Genomic DNA, 25,194 nt, shown 5'->3' with positions numbered 1-25,194 from the left:
TGTGATTTCTCACATTCAGTCTCTGGCACAAGGGAACAGATGGATTGAGGAGAAGAAACACGAATGTCATAATCCTTACATTGGTGAGAGAGACCTTTTGCAAATGGGAACTGGTGACTCTGCCTCCAGGACACTATTCCAGTGTGGAATTAGTGGGGAGGGAATTGGTGCTTTTTAAACCATATTCTCCCGTGCTTTGGCTGCCACCTGATGCCACCTTGATTCCCAGATCAGGAGACTTCATTATTGGATTTTAGACTGCAGATTCCAGCTTGGAAGGAGTCGATGCCTTGCGTCTTTCACTGGGCAAGAGCTCTGGATTCTTGTGTTCTAGTTCTGGCTTTGCACGTGATTAACAAGGGGCTTATTTATGTATCCATCAAACTGGGGTAGCTCTTGGTTCACATCAGGGCTGACTATGGTTGTACAGCTCTGTGAAAAACTCAGGTTTATGTCAAAATCATGGAATCACGGAATGGTTTGGGTTGGAAGGGACTTTAATGATCATCTCGTTCCAACCTCCCTGCCAAAATATTTGGGATTTTTCCTAATTTCTGGTCAGAAAGGTTCTTTGGATGCTCTTTGTTGACAGAATAAAGTCCCTCCCCTTTTTTTGATTTAAATAGTTAGATGTTATTTCTTAAATTTTATGTCGTAGCTGCCCCATCCTTGGAAGTGTCCAAGGCCAGGTTGGACAGGGCTTGGAGCAACCTGGGCTAGTGGAAGGTGTCCCTGCCCATGGCAGGGGGTGGAACAAGATGAGCTTTAAGGCCCCTTCCAACCCAAACCATTCCATGATTCTGTTCTACCAAAAAATAAAGCTGAAAACAGTCAAAGCAGTGGGATTCTGTCCATTAATTCAGTTCTTTTGGGGTTGTTTAAAGAAAGTTGGATTCTTCTGTTTAATGCTGTCTTAATGTAGCTTTTATAAACTGCATCTGTTGGAAAATTCCAGAGCAGAGCCCAATCCTGAGAGCTGGATGAAGAGACTGGACAGCTGTAGGTGGAAGGAAAGCATATGGAGTTGTTCATGGGTTCATTCTAAGGAGTAAGTTGAGAGTGAAATCTCATTTGGGGGTTGCAGATAGTGGGAATTGGGAGAGGTTTGAGCAGTGACACTGCCCTAAACCTGTGTGAACAGCATCTCTTGTACTTCCCTTCAGCATTTGATGGAATTGTGGTTCTTATCCATATGGTAGATCTGTTGTTACTTTGTGCCACATAAGTAGAGGAGACAAATAGTCCACTTTGGCATCCTTGAGGTGCTTTGAATTTTCATTTCTAATTTCATTTTCTCTTGTTCTTTTATGCTGGGAAGTGACAGGCTGTAATTATGCAAAGCAATAGTTTTGATTAAAGTCAATTTTATTTCTCAGGTGCACAGAAATGCTGAGCTAAAAGGTTAATGTTTCATTTGCTTTCTGACTTGTTCTTTTATCTCCTGGAAAAAAAAAAAAGGAGAGGACTTGCTGTGCTGCACAACTTCTCTGCCTGGAGTGGATGCATTTCATCAGTGCAGGGTGTGGGTGCTATTTTTAACAGTAACTCAGAGGGGCAGCCCTGCTAAAATTACATCATTAATACACACAGCTGAAGGGAAATGGCATAAAACACAACAGGGCCTTCGAAGTTTCTCCTTCTTGTGTTTTCCAGTTCTGTGGGTGAATTATTCCAGGCGTATCATTCCAGCAGAGATGCAGTTGACCCACCGTATTTACAATCAGACTTTGTTTACTTGTAAACAGGCCTGAGGAAAAGTGCAATAAGTGAATTTGTCTGCAAAAACAGCAGGTATGAAATAGATATTAGTGGCTAGGGGAGCTCAAAGTTTGTGTTCCTTGCTGTCCCTGTTATTAAATAGTTCAAGAATTTGCCAGATATCCAAATATTGCTAAAAAAAAGTGGGGAACAAGAGCTTTAGACTCTAGTTTTTGCTGGAAGTGTGTTTGGTTTCATTCTGTAATCCCTGCTGAAGAGACTGTGGGGATTCAGAGCTTCAGGACTTAGAGGTTTTTAGTGGATGGGGTTTGGTTTTGTTTCTGTTCTTTTTACCTCAGTTTCTGGGCTTTCTCACTGCCCTGGCAAATATTAATAAAATCTACTTTGTTCTCTTCCCTCTTGCATTTGCTTCATAGATGTGTTACAGAGACACTTGTCTAATAGTTGTGCAGTGTCTCAAAATCAGCTTAAATGCTGAATTAGAACTTTTTTTCTGTCTCTTTGAATTACTGGTCAAATCTTGTCTGGGATCCAGAATGGAGGAACAATTATTTATACAGAAGTAGAAAAGGGAACAAGAATATTAAAGCCTGAGAGCAGAGACTCGAAAATGCACAAGGACTTTATTGCCACAAAAGGGCCCGAAAATGTGCAAGGACTTTTTTGCCACAAAAGAGGGACTCACAGAAGTGGCTGTGCAGGGGATATTTGTCTCTCACTGAACTGAGCACTTGAATGCATTTGTAGCTCTTGGCAAGACTGTCTGTACTCAAGGATTTTTCTATTCCAGATGAGTCTCTTAGTCTGGTGTTTTCACATAGCACGCTAACAGAATATTTTTTTGTTGTTAGCAAGGCTACAGTTCCTTAGAAAATCAAAATTGAAGCTGCTACAAAATGCCTTTGCCCTCGCTGCTCCTGCATGTTTTTGCAGCCTTAGTCCCGAGTTTCACGATGCTGATACTGGTCTCAAAAATGCAGCAACCAGCACGTGCTTATTGACACGGGCATTGAACTCTGCTGGCCTGGAGCAGCCCTTCCAAACCAGACCAACTGCTTAGAGCTTGAAATGCACATTTCTGCTGGGTGTTTGCTTGGGACTTGGAATCTCTTAACTCCTTTGGGTAGGTGCAGGAATCCTATGGCCAGGGTTGGAGCCACCGGCCATCTGATCCCAGGGCTCTGGTGTTTGAGCTCCAGGTTGTCCTTCAAGCCAGGGCACACTGGCTGAGCAGCTGCTGCCTGGTCACGTCCCTCCAGGCTCCCTCCATGCCGATATATGGTTACATGCTGCCCCCACAACCCATGTTTGCCTGTGCTGTCAGATACAAAACACCCATATGTTCATGTATATTTATATATGTAACTCTCAGGTCCTGACTTGGTGACTTTTAAACTGTGCTGGGCAAATCCTCACTGGATGCAGTTGGGATTGATTACAATTGCTTTTATGCAGTGGGGACTGGGGCTTTTTAATAGAGTAACAGCGGGTTATGATTATCTAAGTGGTCTTAAATTAGCTTTATTCATTCATTAAATGACTCAGATCTTGTATGATGAAGGAAAACTAATGGGTAGTAGCAGCCTTAACTCACCTCCAAACAAGGTGGTTTGTAGTGAGTTCAAACTGCACCCAGAAGTGGTTTGGGGCATTGTTTCACTGCTGGGTCTACTGGGGTGCTGTGAGACTCAATTTGTCCATCAGGATTTAGGACATTGCTCCAAACTTCAAAGCAAATGCCAACTCAGATTCCCAGCTGAGGGGAGCACCTGAATGTGTCATGTTTTCCCCAGTCTGTTCCCTTTCAGTGGTTTGAATTCTCTTTCTAAACTCAGGGAAAGCAACTGTTGTGTGCAGACCTAAAGCTTCAGCTGGAACTGGGTTTGTTCCTCTGGTCATGTTTGGGATTTAGTGAAGCCTGGGGTGTCTGGGCTTTGGTGCACTTTAGCACAAAAACTGTCACTAGGGAAAGTTTTCCATGGAAAACTGCCTTTGCATGTGTAGTTTTGCAGGTGAATACAACATCCAGCTTAGAACTAATCATCTGGCTCACCTTGGGTTTGCAGGGGCTCAGGGAATTATGTGCCAGAGCAAATCCTTTCGAAGAAAGCAGGAGCCTTCTCTAGGATGAGCAAACCTTCTCTTAAGAATGTGAAACAAAGCCAATATTTTCTTTAAAAGTGCTCTAAGAATAGTAAATAAAATAAGCACTTGATCAGATAAAACTAGACTAAATATACAAGTGCATCTTACTTACCCAGCAAGTAAAAGTATTTATATACAAAGTTGAACATCTCTCTTGATTGCAGAGATATTTTTACCAGACAAATTGCACACAGGCAGCCTGCTTTTAATTGCCTGTACAAAGATGTGTGTTTGTGATTACTGAAGCTGCCCTTCACCCTGAGAGTTTGGGGTTTTGGTCACTTCTGCAGGAATATTTCTCCAAACCAGCCGTCTGCTCCAGCTACTGGGAGAAGGAAGATGAGTCATTGGACTGGATCTCTGAGCAAATAAAGTCCACAGCTGCGTTCAAAACTTGCACGTGCTCTTCTCACTTGTTGCAAATAGTTCATTAGCTGCAGCTCCATGTGGAATTAGCCAGCTTGGGGAATTAGGCAGTAAATGTATTGTACAAATTAAATCCAGAGTCCTTTAAAAACGTGCCCCCCAGGCTACACAATCTAAGCACATGTTTAATCTCAGTGCCACTGATGCCCCTGAATTTGTTGTAGGATACCTTTAAACCTTCAGTGTTTTACATGTTTACCTAAAATTGTGCTTGAAAGTGCCGAAGTGTTTCCATGGTGTTAAAATACATCCTTCAGGATTCTGTTTTGGCTGTGTTCTGCCTGATAGATATACATTTTTGATTAGAGCTGCTTGAATTAAGGAATATGTTACTGAGTTGCCTCTGATGTCGAACTCTCACAGCCTTTCTTGGCTCTATATCATAACTCTTTTCACTGAGGGAGATTTCCACCCATTATCATATATTTCAACAGCAGATCCTTGGGAAGTTGGATGTTTTGAGGCCCAGCACCTGTTCAGTGACATGTGTTGGTGCTCAGATTAAGGAAGGCAGTGGAGCTGCTCCACAAATGTGTCCAATCCAGCAGCCCTTTGTGGATAATTTATTCTGTAAAAGGTTTTTCTGGCCTTAGAAATGAAAAAAGGCAACTTGTGAGGCAGTTGTTGTGCTCAGAGGCGATGGCAGGCGGGAGCAGGGATGCAAAGTGCTCTTGGCCTCAAGGATTTGGGAGGAAAACCCTTCAGTGTTTGAAGCTGTATCTCGATTTTTGAAAGCAGCTGATGATTCTTCAGGGTTTTACATTTTCCTGTCCAGATGGGAATTCTCTCCAGCCTCCAGCACAGGCAGCCTTTGGATTTAGTTAAGCTTTTGAATGCAGTGAAGTTGCGAAACCCTTCTTTAGGTTGACTGGCTTTGTGGTTGGCTGAAGTGCTGACAGTGTCATTCAAGATTACTCAAAAAATGCATGAGTTCAATTAACATCCCAAAAGCTGAGATATACAGGCTTTTTTTTTTTAATATCTGTCTGTTTTGGAGAAACAGAAGAAGGTCACTTTGTTGGCAAGTTAAACGAGCCAAACTGAGGAAATAGCAGGGACATGAAAACTACTCATTTGATTGGGGTGCGCAGTACAATCCCAGCATGTTATTGCTTCCTATGTGCTGCCAAAAGTAAGCTCGTGTCCTTGATTTTTAAAAAGGCTGTGTAATTATTTCCTGTGGAATATTGCAGTTCATAGGCTCCAGCCTTGCTTTTAAATTAAAGCAGGATTGACTTGTCACTTCAACTCATGTTGTATGTGTTGGTTTTGATCTTAAATATTCTCTGCATTGGAAGAACCCTTATTTCTTACATGGGAAAAATGACAGTTCTAAGGGCTTTTCTCTGCTAACAGGAATTTTTCATTATGTCCATGAAGCTTTAATTTCCAGAGTCCTCCTGTAATGGCAACAGCCAGCCAGACTTCCTTGCTAACCAGTAAAACTGTTCAGTTTAGTTACAAGTTTTTTCCTATATCTGTAGCTTCCTTTTCCAGCAGACACCATGGAAAAGCTGTTGTCTGCTCGTCCACTTCTAGTTTTAAGAGATACCAGCAGAAAACTGGATGGTGGATTCTGTTATGAGGCTGAACTGAGTCTGAATGAGTCCAACATACCTTAAACTTGAGTTGTCTTCTTTTTTTCTCCACAAAAAAAAAAAAAAAAAAAAAAAAATAGAGAAAAAAAAGAGAAGATGATCAACTTGGCAAACTCTTAAGAGAGCTGAAGGTCAAAAAGTGGGAATGGAGGGAGCAGCAAGTGCTTGGTGACTTCCAGCCAGTGGTTCCTGGGTCATGTCCTGTAGCAAACCCTGTTCCATCAGCTTCAGGCACAGGAGTGGGGGAGAACTGAGGCCTCTTTGTGTCCTCTGCTAAATTTCCTCTCCTTTGTTTCTCTAAATGAGAGCTGTGATGGGGATTAGTCCTGTCTCCTGTGTCTGTGTCAGCCAGGCAGGATGAGTTCCTGCAGGACACTTGGCTTAAGGAGTTCAGTAATCGGAAAATGACTCTCCAGTGAATGTGTGGCTTCTTTGCAAGAGTGTTTCCAGGATTTTTGTCCTGCTGTGGTCATTGCTAAGTTTCATAAGTGTAGCAGTCCTTTGATTTCCTGGATGGATCAGGATTTGGGGAGTATTTGAAGATACCTGATGTAGGAAGAATAAGCAAAGATCTTACTGTGCTTTCATAGCAACCACCTTTCCCACCTTTGTTGGGAGGGGGAGGTAAATGCAGTATAACTGAAATATTTTTACATTTAAATATTTTTTTTAATTTAAAGATTCAATTTAAGTATTTCTTAATGAGCAGCAGATTTATATTTGCATAAAGGATTTGAGATCACTTAAATGTCCTAATTATGCCTGTTCACACAATGTTTTCTCAATCCCTAACCACTGTACTATGTGAAAACAGGTTAATATCTTAATAAATTACCCTACTGTGTCTGGAGAGTTCTGAGATGTCACTTCTCACTACTCATACAATAACTAAAGGTCATTCTTACATGACAACTCAATGCACTGAACTGCAGAGAGAATTGCTTCATCCTTTCCTATACTTTACCTTTTCTAGAAGTAGTAAAATAAGATGATTTTCAAAAAGAAACATTTATTTCTTTACCTGTTTTCCCTCACTTTTAAGGGAATATTCAAAGTAGTTCTTGATGCTCTTGAGTGGGAGCATTTTCCCCTTTAGTATCTCTGTAGACAAACTCACAGCTTGTAAATAAAGTTCAATTTGCCTCTGATACCTTCTAATTGATGCACTTAAATTTAAGAATGTATTTGACGTTCTCTTCCCCCCCCCCCAGCAGTTTCTGTACCTATAAACATCCCACACCAGAGCACCTCCTGTTTTCCACCATTTGGACTCTGGCCCATCAATATTTTGATGCAGATTAGATATCACTGAAAAGGGAGTCGTTTGTGCAGGAGTTAATGTGTCATGAAACAAGCCAAGGTGTGTTTTTGTTGGTTGTGGAATAGAGCAGAGTTCAAGTTGAATGGTTTCAGTGTCATCCTGTCGGAATTTGGTGATTCAGAACCTGCTGGGTCCGAGTTTGGAAGTTCAAAGGGAGGCTTTGGGACAGTCAGTGAAATCTTTCTCTGAAGTCATCTCAGGGACAGATCAACAGTGCCTTGACTTTAATGACGAAACTATTACAAAATACTGTCATTGTGTGGTTTGTTGAAAGGAGTTTTCGTAAATGAATGTGAGGCTGACTTGATTTGAGGTCCTGGGACATCATCCTTGGAGGTGTCCAGGGAACAACTGGATGTGGCACTCAGTGCCCTGGGCTGGGTGACAAGGTGGGGATCAGGCATAGTTAGACTCCATGATCTTGGAGGTCTTTTCAAACCTCAATGATCCTGTGACAGCACTAACACCAAGCTCCTGGCACCCTGAAAGATGCTGCTCAATACCTGAGTAATTTAGATCTCAGTTCTCACTAATCTGCTTATCTTACAGACTGAAAACCTAATATTTGATTCAAGTTTTCTTCAAGCCTTCAGTATTCCAGTTAAATTTCAGTTTTGAAAAGTAGGAGACAGGGAAATGAAATTTAGTTGATGAGAAAACTTAGTCCTTATGTGTTTGTGCAGAAGAGGCTCAATGTGTGTACTGGGAAGAAGAGGCTATCTGGTTTTTTTTCATTCCCCATCATAGCCTGGATAAAAAGCTTTAAAAAGATTAGAAAAGTGAAAGCAGGAAGTTTTCTGCAAAACAGCCAAAACCCCCTCTTAAGCTGATACTTATAAGCAGTTAAAAAAACCCAACCAACAAAAAAACCCCACAAAACCCCTTTAATTTCTTATGTTTTGTTGCCGTGAATATGTTTTGCATGTAGCAAATGAACTGGTTTTTGTTTTCCTTCCCTTCTCCTGTATGTATGGGAATATAAATACTGGGGGGTTCACTAAGAGGGTTTTTGTTCCAAATTTTTGGCATCACCTTTGCTGTCCAATGGACAACAGTAATTGGGTAATGCTGCTTTTGAAGCATTTCTTTAGCAAAACAAGAGGAGATGGCATTGAAAGTGTTGGTGCTGCATTTCTTACCACTTCTGTGTAAACAAGGATGTGGAAAGGATTTTATTAGTTCCCTTTTGTTTGGCCTTTTCAGCAAAAACTCAGTTGCTGTAGCTGTGTTTGGTGCCTGCTTGCATGAAGGCACAACTTCAGGAATGAAAATTAATAAATTAAAGCATCATTTATGATTATGGCTTCCTATAGAATACAAAGTAAAAGATTTTACTTATGGTTTTTTCCAGATTAAAAATAAATTGCTGCATTTCTGCTGGTTTTGGTCAAGTATTGTGAACCAAGATGTTCAACCCAGTCTCAGGACGCTCAGATTTTACCAGTTGAATGCTGGAGATTGGTAATTCCATGCTCCATCCCACACAAACTATACCTGCATCCAGGGAGCTAATTAAGGAGAACAACTAGCTGGGTGTAGAGTGGTGTTTGTGCTGAAATATTGGATATTAGGGAAGAGGGCTGGGCTACAACCAACACTCCTGATTATCTTGCATTATTTTACTTTTTTCAGGAGGAACACAAAATTCTCAGTGTGGATTGACTGATTCTGTCTAATCCTTTCATTAGGATTGACCCAGAAGTTGTAAAAAGGGGGTTATAAAAAACACAGCATCCAGTGGGATATTAAGGAGGCTTCCAAAAATGTCTCTTCTGCTCTTGCCCACATCCAGTGCATGTTCTGTTCTACCTGATTGGCCAGGAGTACCAAACCCTAAAGGGTTTGAATCAGTCTTTTGCTTTATGTAGCTCCTTTTGGGAAGAGGAGTAGATCCAAGGCACTGCTTTTTTGGAGGGAGAGGCAAGAAATCCAGAGGGTCATGAGCAGACGGAAGGAGTTGTGTGTCCTTTCACAGAAGCACTCAAGTGATCAGATGACAAATGCACTAATATCAGCCAAATGGGTAAAAATCCCAGGCTAGAATAGGAAAACAGACCTGAATCAAATGTCTTCAGACTCACTGGATCTGTTTTCCCTGCATGCTTTGGAAGGGGGTGTGGGAGGCACTATTTGAAAAGGAGACAGGGTGATGTAGCTGCTCATGGCTGTGATTCCTGGCTGTGCCTCGGGCTGGAGTATTCCACATACAGGCTTCCATGCTTGATACTGTACTATGTACAGTTAAAAACTGCATCAAAAACCCTTCTCTGGTGTTTAAAAGAAAGCAGCAAATAATAATAACAACAACAATCTTAAGGGATGATGCAAGACACTTGGAGCATGGGGTGTCACAGCCTCTCTGGAGCGTCTCCTACAGCACTGAGCTTCTGCAACCCCCTTTGTATCCATCTCTCCCTTTCCTAGGTGATCTCATCCAGCTGTTTCACTTACCTGCTGGAATTTCCCAGATATTTATGGAAAATCTCCATGGCAAAAAGTCTTGTCTGTCCCTTTGACAGTGCAGTTCAGGAAGCCCAGCAGTGAGGGAGTCACACACACACAGCCAAGCACTGCTCCTGGATTGTTTTCCAGGGAAGTTCTGGGAGAGAGGAGCAGACAAAAAGGGTCTCAGGCTCAGAGATCTTGTGTCATGTCCAATACCCTGTCAGGCTGCTGGGATTGGATCCTACTCCATGAACAACAACCCCTCACATGGAGGGTCTGGCTGTGAGTTCCCATTGATTACTTCCAGACCTAAAGTTCAGTTTTAAAGTAGCACAAATATATTGTTCTGGGAATCTCCTGAATTAGAAACATTAAGGTTTTTTTTGATCCCCTGGGTTGGGAAGTTTGAGTTTTGCTGAATTCAGCATCCTGAAAAGACATCAGTATCAGGTGTCCTTAAGTCTGTACAAAGGTTTTCTGCTCACAGACTCATTTTTTGGGATACTGGGCAGATACTTTGAGCACTTTTCCATGCTTTTGAGAGTAAAAACAGTAAATAAAAATTCTTTTTTATTTTCTTTGTAATATTTTAGGCAGCAGGTTTAATATCCACTCAGATGTGCTTGGTGGATGGCACCTTCTTCTTCCAGAGTTTTGAGGATAGATTGCTCTGAATAAAGTTAAGCTTCATGATGAGGTTTATTATTCTAACAAAATGAATCAGAAGTTAAATAACACAAAGATTATGTGAGAGACCACATAACAAAAACATACAATTTGCAAAATTAAACAAGAACTCTAGATTTGGTTAAGCAGATGGTATTTTTCACAGTATTAGCCAGCTGGGAGAAAATTCCTGGAGCACTTTGTATAATATTAGGAATTATCCAGTGCATTGTCCCTAAAGCTGTCACTGTTTCTGCAGCACAGTGAACTCTCTTTCATGCTCTCGAACAGACCTAATCTTACAAGATTCAGAATTATCCACCTAATGGTTCACTTTGCTAATTACCTTGATTTTCCGTGGATAAATCCACTGCAGGGGATTTTATTAACTGGGCAAGTTGAGGCCAGAAGTTGAGCATGAAAAGGTCGTGTAACTGTAACACCACAAAATCCATGAGGTGATTTAAGGTTTGTTATTAACCCGCAGAGTAAAACAGGAATAGCTTTATTTTATGTCCATGGCTAATCCAGTTTTGCTCGAATTACTGGAGAGGAAAAATGAATGACTGGAAGGGATGGGATTTGAATCCTGTAGAAATGCCAAATGATAAGAACAGTTGCAGAGAAGTGGTGCTGGATTTGTTATAAACAACAAATGTTGTGTAACACTTGCTGTGTTTTTCAAAACCAGATGTTGCATCAGTTGACACTGGGCTTTCTGCAAGTTATTTGCTCATCCTTCAGCTGTTTCACCAACATTCCCTCTCTCAATGCACACTTTGCACGTTCTTTCTCATTATAATTCTGTATTACTTATAATTCTGAGCAGTATTCAATATATTTTAGCTGTGATCACATTAAAGGGGGTTGTGAATTCTCTTAAATAAGAGCACTGAGGTAGATTTTTCTTTAAATGAGCCTTATGGATGTTAAAATCTTCATGTTAAAGTCTTCATGGCACGTTGTGTAGATGGCTCAGCAGTATGTGGTGTGCAGATTTACTCCTGTGGTGCTCAGCATGTGGTGTAAAATCATTTCAGAAGCGTGAGAGGAACCCACTGAAATGTTTTAAGAGGAACAAGTCTCTACAAAAAGCAGAATATGCAGGAGAAAGTAGTAAGTAATGAATTGCCATTATTCATAAGCTCAGGGATTTCTGTAATTGTAATTGGGAATTACATGGAGGAGGAATGTTTGAGGTGATCAGAAGAGGAAAGTTAATTCTGGAAATGTAAAGACAGGCACGAACATCTATAGATTTGTTTAGAATTTGGAGGGTCTAAGAATTTTGACTGTGAATAAATAGACTCAAAGAGATTTTTAAGCAGCCAAGACCCAGGCAGTAACATTTTTAAATGAATAGGACCTGCTTCACTTAGGTGAGACCTGACCTGCAGTGCTGCCTCCAGCTCTAGGAATTCCCAGCATAAAAAGGACATGATGCTGCTGGAACGAGTCCAGAGGAGGCCATGGATATGATCCAAGAGCTGGAGCCCCTCTGCTCTGGAGCCAGGCTGGGAGAGCTGGAGGTGTCCAGCCTGAAGAAGAGAAGGATCCAGGGAGTTGTTTGAGCCCCTTCCAGTGCCTAAAGGGGCTCCAGGAGAGCTGGAGAGGGACAGGACAAAGGGGAATGGCTTCCCACTGCCAGAGGGCAGGGTTAGATGGCATATTGGGAAGAAATTCTTCCCTGTGAGGGTGGGGAGGCCCTGGCACAGGTTGCCCAGAGAAGCTGTGGCTGCCCCATCCCTGGAAGTGTCCAAGGCCAGGTTGGACGGGACTTGGAGCAACCTGGGATAGTGTAAGATGTCCCAGCCCATGGAACTGGATGAGCTTTGAGGTCCCTTCCTGTCCAAACCACTCCATGATTCTCTGAGGACACAATAAAACGTTTAAAAGGCTGCAATAAAACCTTCAGGCCAGGATTGTGTGGAAGCAGAGGGAAATCAAGCCCCACATGGGCAAGAGGGTGGCTCTGGGTGGAGCCTCACTGGGGAACAGGAGATGGGAGGTGGATCAAGCAGTTCCCTGTTGCAGTGTTGTCACTGTGACTTTTGCACTGCAGGGTTTTGTCCTGTAGATACAAGGAAGTTCCATGGGATAAACATCAGTTTGAGTCTTACAGGTAACAGCGAGTATAAATAACGGGTAAACAGCTTGTAAACAGTGACTCCCAGACACAAAATGACAAAGTTCTGGGCTTGGCTTGTTAGAACTGCTCAGTGAAAGCACAATATACCCAGCATATGTCTCTTCAGGCACTGGTTGCTCACAGGTAAAGTTCTGGTGACTTTGTTTTGGTATAATTTTGCTTTTGAATTTTTTTAACCTGTTCCAATTGGCTTTTTATTAGAAAAATTCCGTGTGTCTATCCCCAAGCATGCAGTAAAAAGACAGGAGAAATTTATAAGAGAAATAGAAAGTCGGTGAAATAATCTTCATAATGCTTTTCATGGTGGAATTCCTGATCTGAGTGTCTTGGGAAGTGAGAGTCTCCAAGAATCCCGTATATCGGAGATCCGACGGATAAGATTGTCTTTAAAGGCTGTGTGTCACATGACCTGTCTGTCCTTTCCACAGTCAGATCCCATTTTTACTTACAACTTACTCCAGTCATGGTAATTGAGGCAGAAATTTTCCATGGAGCTGCAGGCAGGGAGGAGTCAGGATGTCAACACAGCAATGAAACCACACTGAACTTGCAAAACCCGGCCCTGAAGACACGGAGGCTTTTCCTTCATTTCCCTTGGAGGGATGTTGTTTGCTCCTGGATGTTCCTAAGATAATTCCATGTGTGTGTGCAGTCTGTTATTACAGCAGTGGGTGTTGTGATAATGCCATGAGGACATAAAGAACTTTGCATTGACTGTATTTTTTGGGCTGTAACTGGTTGAAATGAAGCTTTGCCAAGGCTGGAAGTGGAAGGAGCATGGAGTGGTGGGACCAACCTCCCTATCCAAGGGAGGAGGCCGGAGCTGGGCACCTGGAGCACCATCATAGGTCATCAGATGCTCTCAAAGCAAGGCCTGGCACTGCCCAAGAGCCATCACTCCTGCCTGCATTTGGGAATATCCTCCTCATTCTTCTTCTCTCTTTGTTTTTTCATAGTGAGTGTTGAAAAAGTGGAATTAAAGGGACTGGCACACAAGAAGAATGAGAGAAATGTTGAGTATTCCTTTGAGGTGAGTTTGGGTTTCTTTGCTATGAAAGAAGGGAAGATAATATTTAAGGAGGAATTAAGGAAATTCTCAGATTTTATTGTTAGGTCCCAGAAATTGCTCCTTTGGGAGTTTTTAATCCATTAGTTGAAAGTTATAAATGGCTGTTTGTGAGCATTATGGATGATGCCAAGATTGGTAGGTGGGGACTGGTAAAAAAATATTCACTCTCATGCAGCAGGTTGTGGCAAAATGTGTATTTAGAGAGAAATACCACTCTTACAGAATGGTTATCCATATCCATTCTTCTGCTGGAACACAGAAGTTAGAGGGAATTTAGGTCTTAATCTGGGCAAAGGAGAACGTAGGCTCTTAGGGCACGGTTGCACACATGGAAAGTGGCAGGATGGGAGCCTTTGGCACATGGTTTGGGCCTTGTAGGTTCCAAAAGAGGTGCTGGAGAGTACAGAAAGGCTTTGGAAATTCTTCAGGGCTTGAGGAAAATGTTGTGTAGCAGGAGAGATAAAGAACTTGACTGGAAGGTGACTTTCAGTATCGCATAAAAGCCTTTTCAAAGGGAATAAAAATACTTTGCAGCAAAGGGGACGTTAATGCAGCACAAAAGGCATAACAGGAACTGTTGTCTGAAAACTGAAGCCAGACTAATTCCGAGTGGAAGTGAGAGCAGTGCCTGTGGAATGAGTGTGGTTCACCACACGCCGCGAGCAGAAGTGGCTTCCCCCCGGTTTGACGCAGCTTTTGGAGGGTCTGTCACTGCTCCCAGTTCCGGTGCAGGGATGACTTCACCCCATGGAACCTTGTGGAAAGGGCAGGGATGGTGTCTGGGTGCTGTTTTCCCCATCCACTTGGAGTTACATGTTCCAAAATTCAGAGTGCACAGCCCAGAAAACATCTTTGCTTTGTTTAATGAGGCACCGGAGCCAAAGGGTGGGTGAGAAAAGGAGAACCTGAAAGGAACCAAGCAGGAGAACCTCAGTTATCCCCAACTTTCACTAAAAAGAACAAGTTATTCACTCCCAGCCAAGACAGAACATCAGCTCAGCATCTGTTGGGATGTTGACAGCATTAACCTCTGCAGGGCTTGATTCATGGAGAATGTCTTGGATTTCCTGAATCCCACAATTGTTCCAAGTGTCATCGATATTAGAAAGGATTTTTCCAAGGGGTTTTCAAAATCTCTATGAAGTCTGCAGTTGTCTCCACTCCAGTTAGGATCTCGTGAAAGTTCTTTTCCTATTACAAATTTTTCTAAAAATACCAGAATTTACTGTAACCAGTGTTTCACTCCACAGCTGGTCACTGAAAGAACAGCACGGGGTTCAGCTGAGCTAATAAATTACAGTTTGCTGGGTTAAAAACCCAACTATTAGATGTTTTGTTCTTGGGAATATGAGGTCAATGGATAGAGCAGTGTAGTGTTTGCACTGCTATTGTTCCCTGCATTTACAGTTCACATTATTGTTTTATAAATATTGAAAACTCAAGTTAGCAATACATAAGTCATAAGAAATGTTGAATTATTACAAAACCTGCAAAAGAAAGAGAAATTTCTCCATATTTCTGAAATGTCTCATGGATTTGAAAAAATATTAATTTATCACAAGCTTTAAGAAAACAAACAACCCACAAACTCTGTAAAATCAGACAGTGCTCAAGTTTTCTTTCTTCTTTTCTTTTTTTCCTCTTTTTTTTTTTTTTTGGTGTAACAGCTCTGCCGAGAGGAAATTCCTCCCTTATGTAATATATTTTGAAATCCTCTCACCAGTCATTTTGGCAGCTTTTCTGATGGCTGGAAAAACTTTGTGTATGTTTTCAGTTGTCATTGAAACTAATGTCATGTGAGAGGATGGTCTGTGATCCTGAAACACTTACACCCAGCTCCATCCCCTATGGAACTGCTGAGGATCCAGATGCCTCCAATGGATATTTTGAGTCTGAAGGGACTTATCACTGGCCTGTCTCACACTGATGTTTTTCACGCCAAGAAGTCCTGAGTTTTAGCTCAGCTAAACTCCATCTCCCAAGAAATAAATGCCTCTTTATCCAAGGATGTCATGAGCTGTATGTATGGGAAGAGATACTGAATATTCCCTTTCTCTAGGGCATGGGCAAGATGGAGTATGGAGCAGGAACTCCAGGTTTCATTTCTAAGGTTTTGCCTTTTTTTGCAGGGATATGCTGCCATTTCCAGCTTCCCATGGCATATGGAGTTGATTAATTAGGAATAGGCAGCGTTGTGCTGTGGGGAGTCGTTCCTGTTGCACAGCAGATTCTACAAACCAGCTGTTTTCTTTAACAATAATGAGGAAAAAAAATTCCATTACTTAGTGGTCTGTTGCTTAATGCTGCATGTCTGCAGTGTGTAAGGGCTGAGTAAACTATGAGGTGCTTTTTCAAGCATTCACAGTAGTTGTTAAGTGGTAACAACAGCAAGAGGGAGGGCTGATAAAAGTTCCTTGTGCACAAAGAAAGAGTTTCCTTATTGATGTCACACCTTAAAAACTTCCTTTCAGGCTCTGGGGGATGTTTTATACCAATTATTGATGTTTTGGAACCAAACTTAAATCAGTTACTAAACCAAGTCCTTCTTGCTCCCCAAGGTCCTGTGGTCTGATTCTTCGGTGACGTTGGTAACCAAATCTTCTGCTGAAGTGACTGAATTTATTTCAAAGGTAAAGATGAGATGGAAGGTACTTCAAAAATAGATGTTTTATCCCTGTATGGAATTTTGTTCAATGACATTTTTCAAAATGTACCGAGATAATACAGATTGAATTTTATCAAATATTTGCTGTACCTTGGCTCTCACAGAAATAACAGGTCTTCTTTTCGCTTATTATTTGTAATATCCTCCATCTTCAGCTGTCTCAGCTGTATCCAGAAGAAAACTTGGAGAAATTTATTCCTTGCCTAGCTGGTCCAGATTCATTTTACCTGGAACGGAACCACATGGACCTGGAATCGGACCTGAGGTATGCTGGGATATTTATTGCTGAGGGGTTTTTATCTTGGTACTTGGCTTCTTTCACCAAAAAAACAGGAAATAGAAATATTATCTTCATATTTTAAATTACTCTCAAGAAATTAGAGCCTGATTCTAAACCTTATTTCTTGCTGTTAATTCCAGCACACAGCAATTTTTCAGGAATTCTTTCTTCAGAAGTACAGATGGTAATAATATTCTGTATTAAGTTTCCCGGAGAATTGATATTTCCTCGTTCCTTGTTAAAAACAAATAGAGGATCATTGGCTTTGCAAAAAGTTTGGTTTGGACTCAAAAATAACTAGAATTGCTTAAAAAAATCCCTCACAAAAATAAGGAAAAAATAGTAGCCTGAATATTCACCCATCTGTGTTGAGGGATTGATTGTGGGGATTTTCCCCCATTACCCTCTCACGGACCTTTTTATTGTTTCAGTTGTTTTAGGCTGTCATGTTTATTTTACTTTAATTTAAAAAAGGGGGATATATATTTATATATTATAGTAATTGAATTTTTGGAAGCCTTTCACAGTTTTTTTGAATCCTTGACTTGTACCTTCTCAAATTATCACAAACCACCTGGCCATTATCTAATGTAAAACAGTATTTTAAATATTATAATCTGTGACAGATCACATCAGTTCTCTTTCTAAATACTACCATGATTTTCCTGGGAAAATTGGAGGGACTTAAATTATTTTCAGCTACTACTGCATGTACCTACGCAAAATGAGATTATTGTAATATTAATATTATTATAGTAATAAGTGACATTTTAAAATATTAATTAACTTTATTAGAGCTTCTACTTAACACCTCTTTTCCCTAAGCCAAGGCAGACCACTGGCAGTCCACAGTGGATATTGGTTTTCCATAGTCAGCAGCCAGCAGGTGCATGCCTGGATTATTTTTCATGGCAAATAGTGTTCCCATTTCCAGCAGTCCTTACTGTGCTCTGAGGATCAGAGCCTGCTGAGGGGAATTTGGGAGAGGGAGAGGGAATGTGTGTGGCTGCTGTTTAGGCAGCAACAGTCTCTACAAATCTGGGTTAATGGAGCAGCATCCTGCATTCCTGCAGCACGGGCTGCAGCTTTGGAGCAGGGAAAGAAGCTGCCCTGAAGTGCTGCTTGTTTGTAAAATTCAGGAATTGACTGTGGTTTTTCAAACTGGAAAGCACCTGTGGGTGTGTAGTTGAAAAGTTTTAGGAGATTGGCATTTTTTCATAGAATCATGGCTGGTTTGGGTTGGAAGGGACCTCAAAGCTCATCTAATTCCAACACCCCTGCCATGGGCAGGGACACCTTCCACTAGCCCAGGTTGCTCCAAGCCCCATCCATCCTGGTCTTGGACACTTCCAGGGATGGGGCAGCCACAGCTTCTCTGGGCAACCTGTGCCAGGGCCTCACCACCCTCACAGGGAAGGATTTTTTCCTACTGTCCAATCTAAACATGCTGTCCTTCAGTGGGAAGCCATTCCCTCTTGTCCAAAATCCCTCTCCAGCTCTCCTGGAGCCCCTTTAGGCACTGAAATGCTGCTGTAAGGTCTCTTTTCCCTCAAAAGAGGCCCAGCAATCCCAGGGAAAATGTGACATAAGTTTTTCCCTACATTGCCAGACTCTGCATCTGCTGTTTATCTCCAAGAGGAGAAAATTCAATAACAGATCCGTTTGTATTTTATATTCTTCATGAATTTGAAAGGAAATTTTCAAGTTTATATATGAACATTTTCTGCCTTGAAAGTGTTCAGGGTTCCTAAATGAGGAAACACTAAACAGAGTGAAAGCAGCACAAAGATAACGTGGTTGGTATTAAGGATAAGAGTATCCATAAGTTTCCAGTCTACTTTGACTCAGAAGTTCATGGGGTATTTTAGCTTCTAAATTTCAAATCCAGTTTCAAAATGTCCTGTCCAGTGTGCAATCCTGATGGATTTGTGAGGCAGCTGCCAGTCAGATCTCACAGAACAGGGGGGTTTGTTTGCTTTTTTTGCCCACGCAGGTACTTGGCACCGTTCCCTTCCCATGTGGTGAAAAACGACCACGTCAGGAAGTTCTTCAGCACTTCATCTCCCTCCCAGCAACTCCAGAGCTCAAGTGAGTTTAAATAAAGTTTCAAAACGAGTTTTTTGTACTGCTGTGCATTTCATGAACTGATGCCATTTGTAACTCTGGTCCTTGTTTCTAGATCCTGGCAACCCCTCCCTGTATAAAGTAGGAACTACGCTGGGAACATCTGGAAGGTGAAATATTTATCTTGTTTCCCACACTCATTCTCTCAAGAGGCAGTTTTCATTTTCTGCAACCAAGACACCCAAAAAATTGTAATCCAGACCACTACGAGGAACCAATAATGTGACTTCTTTTGCCACTTCCACATGGAAAAACTAAGAATTTCCACAGGATTATATTTAGGCTCCTTTACTTCTTTTTAATAACGCAAAGCTGAACCACACCATTCTCTCTAAACATTTGTTAAATCACAGAGAGGTAAAAGAATATAAAATATCTGTGATTATTGAAGGAAAACTGCTGAAGCTGAAGATCAGCTTTGCTCTGCCAGAACTGCCCTGTTTTTAGTGTGCCATGGAACAGGGTGGGTGCAAACCTTGGATCCAAAGGGGCAGTTTTTACCAGAATCCCGATTCCTTTGGCTGCAGCAGCTGAACTCTGGGTGACACAGATTATCCAAAGTGCTAAATCCAGTCCTGTTCCCATTTTTCAGACCTATCTGTGGAGTAGCTGGAATTCAGTCCTCGCAGAACCACGTCCAGCACTCGGCCACTGCTCCTGTTGCTCTGCCCCACTGCTCCCACTCCGGAGGCGCCGGCTCCTCGCTGGCCTATCGCTCCCAGATGGACACCTCCTCCTCATCCATGCTGATGTCTTCCAGCCCACAGACCCCCCAGACACAGGAGCAAAACGGGATCCTAGACTGGCTCAGGAAACTGCGCTTGCACAAGTATTATCCTGTCTTCAAACAGCTCACCATGGAGAAGGTAGGGCAGGAAATCGGGGAAAGGCAGCCAGCTTTTAAATTATCCTGAGGTTCTCTAGGCTGGAAACATCTGCACTGAGAATCACTCAAGTTTTTGGCACGTGCTGGGAAGGTTTTCACTCCCTTAAAGCAATTGATGAAAACCTTCTTTCTATTTTCACTGTGTTGTATCCGGGCTGGGGTTGTCCGACAGCTGCCGCCTGTTCCAGGATCCCACACTGAATGCTTGGAGATCCAGCTTGGATGCTGCCTTAGGAGTCCTGCTGGGGCTCCCTTGTCATTCCTTTGATGTGCAGGAGACAGCTAAATTTGTTGATTATTTTTATTTCTGCTTCTTGATTGATTTTTCTCCCAAAATATTTGGTTATCCTTAATTCTAAAAAATAGATTCACAGAGACTTCTGGCGTGAACGTGTGTGTGTGTGTGAGTGGGTTTTGTTTGCTGCAGAAATTCTCGTGGAAAAATCATCTCTTATGTATTTGCATTGTAGAAGTCACAAATAATACTTGTGTGTGCTGGGTTTCATCTAAACAGAATATTTTACAGCATTTCCTCAGCTCCATCGGGGAAATTCCTTGTCCTCTGTTTTTTGGCCTCGAGCGCCCTCCGGTGGAGTGAGGGCTTGGCTTGAGCCAGGGAGGGCTTTGTGCTGGTTATAGGATATTTTATGCATTTAATTCTAATCTCTTCCCAGAGTCTTCTGATTTGATTTTCTTCATTATATGAAGGGGAATATATAGCGGGTTTTTCTTTAATAAAGTAGCAAAACTACATATTCTAGTATGTTTTTAAAAACAATTATTACCCACACTTCCCTAGCTTTTATTTTAATTACATTATAATACAAATGTCTATATTTTGTTTTCATATTCTATCTCTATATGTTATTATAAAATTTATTGGAGTATTATAAATTATAAAATCTTTTGGAGTAAATTTTCCAATTAGACTGATGAGACAACTATACTTTGTGGTAAGTGACACGACTAGGAAAACTGGAGTAATTCTCTAAGAGAAACAGATGCTTAAACTCATTGATAGCACAAAGGTCTATTTTAATTTAATTCTCTTTTAATACATACACGAGTTACTTCATCTTTATTGTGACTGGTTCATAGAAGCACATACCTAATTACATTTAATCTACAGATATTCTTTCTTTCATGCCAGTCCCCCACACTTATTTTACACAGATTCTATAATTGAAAACTGGAGTAGAGGGTTGCTTTGAATTAACGATGTTTAAAAATGGCTTTAAAGTTGCCTTTTGGAATTACTCCTCATTGAAAATAAGAATATTTCAGGCTGTAAAACTAAGCACATATTTTTTCTTTCCAAGTTTCTGAGTCTTACTGAGGAAGATCTGAATAAGTTTGAGTCCCTCACCATGGGAGCAAAGAAGAAGCTCAAGACCCAGCTGGAGTTGGAGAAGTAAGTGAGGGCTGGGGGAACCCTCTTTTTAAGGGCATAAAATATTGAATGCAAGTTTTACTGTTTTACAGACCACAAAACCACCAGGATCCCCACATGTTGATGATGCTTCTTATCTTCCTTCCTATGCAGTTACTTTGAAAAACTCTTGAAAAGGGAACTTACCAGATAATATTTAGTACTTCTTGTTTTACTGCTGCCTCTTCAGGGTTGTGATAAGGATAACCAGTTGTTTAAATAATCTACAAAAGATACATGTTGTTGGTTAGGTTTTTGTAAACTTGTATCATAGATATTGTAAAGGCCACGTAGATTTTGGGCTTCCCATCCACCTGAAGCTGATGGGAGCTGTAGGATTTGCAATCCCAAGGGATGCACAGTCAAAATCAGGGTGCCCAGCAGGACTTTTTGCTTATAGGAACTGATGTGGATGGAGCACAGCTACTTTGGGAGCTGCCTCAGTGTCCCACAGTGACCTCAGGCAGCTGTCACAGCCCTTTGGGGAAACTGATACAACAACTTGTCCTGGCTTCTACAACTCCACTTAGAGGGAGGTGTTTATTCTGAAGCTACCACAGCTTCTTAAAAAGCAATTACAAATCCAAATCCAGGCCTGTTTATCAAAGCTCTGTGACAGCATTTTTCAGCAGTCTTAGTTTTTCCAGAGTGTGTTTGGAAAATGAAAACTTGGGATTGTGTTTGGCTTCTCTTTGGGTTTGGTGTGCACGGCTGGGTTTGGGATGTGCTGATGTAACATGTGATGGAATTTTAGAATTTAGTCACCCTTTGGTGATGTTTTGCCCTGTACAAATAAGAGCATTATTGTTGTAATCAGATGGCAGATAGTCCAAACCACACTGCTGGCAGTTATGGTCAGGATTGATGTGATTTCCAAATGTTTCCATTTGAAATGAGCATAACATTCAGTGGATTGTTTAATGGGCTCTGTGTGCTTTGTTTTCATTCAGAAATGGATTTATTTATCGTTGTACTTTAGCCAGTTTCTGTTTCTTCATACTTTTCTCCATCTCCCTGTAGAGAAAAATCTGAGAAACGGTGCCTAAACCCCTCAACACCTTCGTCAGTGACCAGCAGTGGGGTGGCAAGGGTTCCCCCCACTTCCCACGTGGGGCCCATCCAGAGTATCCGAGGCAACCATGCTGCAGGTAAGAGGAGTAGAGGACACTTCTGTGCTCTCGGGGCTCAGCTGTCCATGCACAAGATCAAGCTCCTTCTTATGCTACTTTTCCACCAAGCTGTACCTTCCAAAATGCCTTTGGCTTAATAGGGAGCAAGCAAAAAGTCCAGTTTCTGTGAATATGGAGGGCAATAAAAAGTTGTTCCCTCTTCATGGCTCCCGTGGGAATGGCCAATGCTCTGGTCAGACTCTTCTGCCTCCGTGTGTGTCCCCGTGAATCCTGAGCATCCCTATGTGTTGGTGTCCCGGGACAGCTGTCACGAGGTCCTTTCCGGTGGGTGTTACCCCTCGTGTTCCCACTCCCTTTCCCTGCAGAGCTGCGAGTGGATGTGGACCAACCAGCCCACCCCCTGCCCCGGGAGGGCAGCTCCTCCGAGTACTCCAGCTCCTCCTCCAGCCCCATGGGGATCCAGACGCGGGAGGAGAGCTCGGACAGCGCCGAGGAGAACGAGAGACGTAAGCAGAGCCCCCCAGCGCGGTGCCCGTGCCCTGCCCAGGGCTGCTCTCACGGCTCTTGTGTCCCCAGGGCTGGAGATCCACCTGGACGGCTCTGAGAAGGAGAAGCCGGTGATGCTGCTGAACCATTTCCCCTCGAGCTCCGCCCGCCCCACGGCCCAGGTCCTGCCCGTGCAGAACGACTCCGGCTCCAGCCCGTCCAGCCACCACACCCTGCCCATGCAGATGATGGCAGCGGCCCCCACACACATCCCGCCCATCCGAATGCTCAGCTCCGTGCACAAATCCGACCGTGGCAGTGCAGACATGAAGCTGCTCTCGTCGTCTGTGCACTCGCTTTTGTCTTTGGAAGAAAGGAATAAAGTTCCTTCTGGATCGAGGGGCAGCATAAAGATGGAAAAGAGCTTTGGGAATACAGTGGTCGATGTCATGTCTGCGTCTTCTCCCCACCAGCCCCTGCAGGTGCTGTCGGGGGCCACTGAGAGCAGCTCACCCACCTCCACCATGAACTTTGGGCCTCGAACCAAAGTCGTCCATGCTTCCAGTCTGGACAGAGTGATCAAACCAGCTCAGCAGCCGGGACTCATAGTGGAAACGAGCACTGCTGCCACGGTAACATCCAGCACCGTCTTCCACGTGGCTCGTCCACCCATCAAACTCCTGGTGTCTTCGTCTCTTCCTACCGACTCTGCCATGGCCGGACAAACTTCCTGCTCCAGTAATATGCAAATCACGGTGTCCCCTGCAATAATCAACCCCCGGACTGCTCTGTACACAGCCAACACCAAAGTTGCCTTTTCTGCCATGAGCAGTGTGCCCGTGGCGCCCATGCAGGGCAGCTTCTGCGCCAACAGCAACGCGGCCTCCTCCAGCAGCCACCCGTCCCCGTCCTTCGCCACCATGGCCAACCTGCCCAGCTGCCCCGCGCCCAGCTCTAGCCCCACGCTCTCCTCCGTCGCCGACAACAACTTCTACAGCAGCAGCAGCAGCAGTAGCAGCAGCAGCAGCAGCAGCAGCGGATCCGCGGGAAGCATCCCGGTCCCCAACCAGAACCACCACCACCACCACCACCAGCAGCCGCCGCCGCAGCCGCCCGGGTGCATGGTGTGCAGCTCCTGCGGCTGCAGCGGCAACTGCGGCTCCAGCGGCATGACCGTCAGCTACGCCAACTACTTCCAGCACCCCTTTTCAGGACCTTCCATGTTTACTTTCCCCTTCCTGCCCTTCAACCCCCTGTGTAGCAACGGCTACATCAACACGCAGCAGTACAACAGCAGCACCACGTTCCCCGTGGTGCACACGGCCTACAACAGCGGCCTGGCCCCCGACTCCGTCATGGCCGGACAGTCCACCTTCGCCATGCCCCCCATGCAGAACTTTATGGCGGGGACGGCCGGGGTGTACCAGGCACAGGGAATGATGGGCAACGGCAATGGTTCGAGCCACAAAAAAAACGGGAACCTCTCCTGTTACAACTGCGGGGCCAGCGGGCACAGAGCTCAGGACTGCAAACAGCCGCCCATGGATTTCAACAGACAAGGTGAAGGCAGGGTGTGGGTCACACAGAGAGGGGGATTTGGCCATAGGAGTGGGGCACGAGGGGTTCTGATGATGGCATCTTGGAATTTCCGACTTGAGTAAAAAAATCTTGTTATTGAAAGCTGATGATGATCTGAGCTGTACTTGCTGAAGTTGCAACTGAATTTTGGACAGACTCATCAGGCCTTGTTACAACCCCGGGTACTGTGGTGGGGGTTCCACCCATTTTTGGGAAGGGGAGAAGCATCCAGGGAGGAGGAGGGAGGGAGCTGCTGTGGACAGGTTGCAGCAGAATTGTTGCTCCTGTCATCCAGGTCAGCTTTGGTTATAATTGCAAGTTTCCCTGGAATTTTACAAACTGAATCCTCTGTTCCTTTTCCCTTCTTCCCCAAAATAATAACTTATCTGAACAATTACTGTTCAAATACTCCTGAAGGTCTGTTTGCTGCTATAATTATTTTATAGTGCATGTTGGTTGCACAGTTACCACACAGGCTTCCCCAGGAGAGAGCTGAATCCTTAATTCTGGATGGGAAACAACTGAAACAGAAATGCTGCTTTGCCAAGAGTGCTTTTTAGTCCCGCTTTTCTTCTTGATTTTGATTGTCATACCATGTTGAGATAATTTGCAAGTGGTGTGGGCTTAAAAAATGAAATAGGAACTTTGAGGGGAGTGAACAGCACTTAGATTCCATGTGACATCATGTCTTGTCTGTAGCCTTTGCCTGGATTAACTTTTAGATGGTCTCATGCATTTAAACACTATAAATTATCTGAAGTGTCAGGTGTCGGGGCAGCAATTTACAGCAGCACTAAAAGGTAAATGAGTGGAATTCCTGTGGTGAATATTTTGATAGTGGCCAAGGGGAAGCAGAGCTGCTGCCTTGTCAGTCCTGACTGGGACAACTCCAGAAATGCAGCAGACTGATGTCTTTTTAAGCTGGATTTAATTTCATTAATTAAATTTCCATTTAAACTTTCCCAAACTTCTCACAAGGGCCTGGAGGGACAGGACAAAGGGGAATGGCTTCCCACGGCCAGAAGGCAGGGTTAGATGGGATATTAGGAGGAAATCATTTCCTGTGAGGGGGTGAGGC

At 43.2% G+C, this 25,194-nt stretch overlaps 1 protein-coding gene across 2 annotated transcripts in view; it reads left to right on the top strand.

Moving 5' to 3' along the window:
* Nucleotides 1–25,194, top strand: part of ZCCHC14 (zinc finger CCHC-type containing 14) — a 52,792-nt gene that overhangs the window by 23,039 nt on the left and 4,559 nt on the right. Inside the window, exons 1-11 of one of the 2 annotated variants that reach the window (XM_029965587.1) lie at nucleotides 964–1,048; nucleotides 13,426–13,499; nucleotides 16,097–16,168; nucleotides 16,359–16,468; nucleotides 18,477–18,571; nucleotides 18,663–18,717; nucleotides 19,200–19,473; nucleotides 20,813–20,904; nucleotides 21,943–22,070; nucleotides 22,418–22,558; nucleotides 22,629–24,098. In XM_029965587.1, coding sequence (XP_029821447.1) covers nucleotide 1,048; nucleotides 13,426–13,499; nucleotides 16,097–16,168; nucleotides 16,359–16,468; nucleotides 18,477–18,571; nucleotides 18,663–18,717; nucleotides 19,200–19,473; nucleotides 20,813–20,904; nucleotides 21,943–22,070; nucleotides 22,418–22,558; nucleotides 22,629–24,098 — 2,512 coding nt within the window. In that variant the 5' untranslated portion in view covers nucleotides 964–1,047. Of the gene's footprint in view, nucleotides 1–963; nucleotides 1,049–13,425; nucleotides 13,500–16,096; nucleotides 16,169–16,358; nucleotides 16,469–18,476; nucleotides 18,572–18,662; nucleotides 18,718–19,199; nucleotides 19,474–20,812; nucleotides 20,905–21,942; nucleotides 22,071–22,417; nucleotides 22,559–22,628; nucleotides 24,099–25,194 lie in introns of those variants that run through there. The other variant, XM_029965586.1, reaches the window with a different exon arrangement.

This window comes from Manacus vitellinus, unplaced genomic scaffold (assembly GCF_001715985.3).
Source record: "Manacus vitellinus isolate BGI_N305 unplaced genomic scaffold, ASM171598v3 scaffold_10_pilon, whole genome shotgun sequence".
NCBI lineage: Eukaryota > Metazoa > Chordata > Aves > Passeriformes > Pipridae > Manacus > Manacus vitellinus.
The sequence above is the reverse complement of the archived record's forward strand: the minus strand, read 5'-3'. Positions and strand labels throughout refer to the sequence as shown.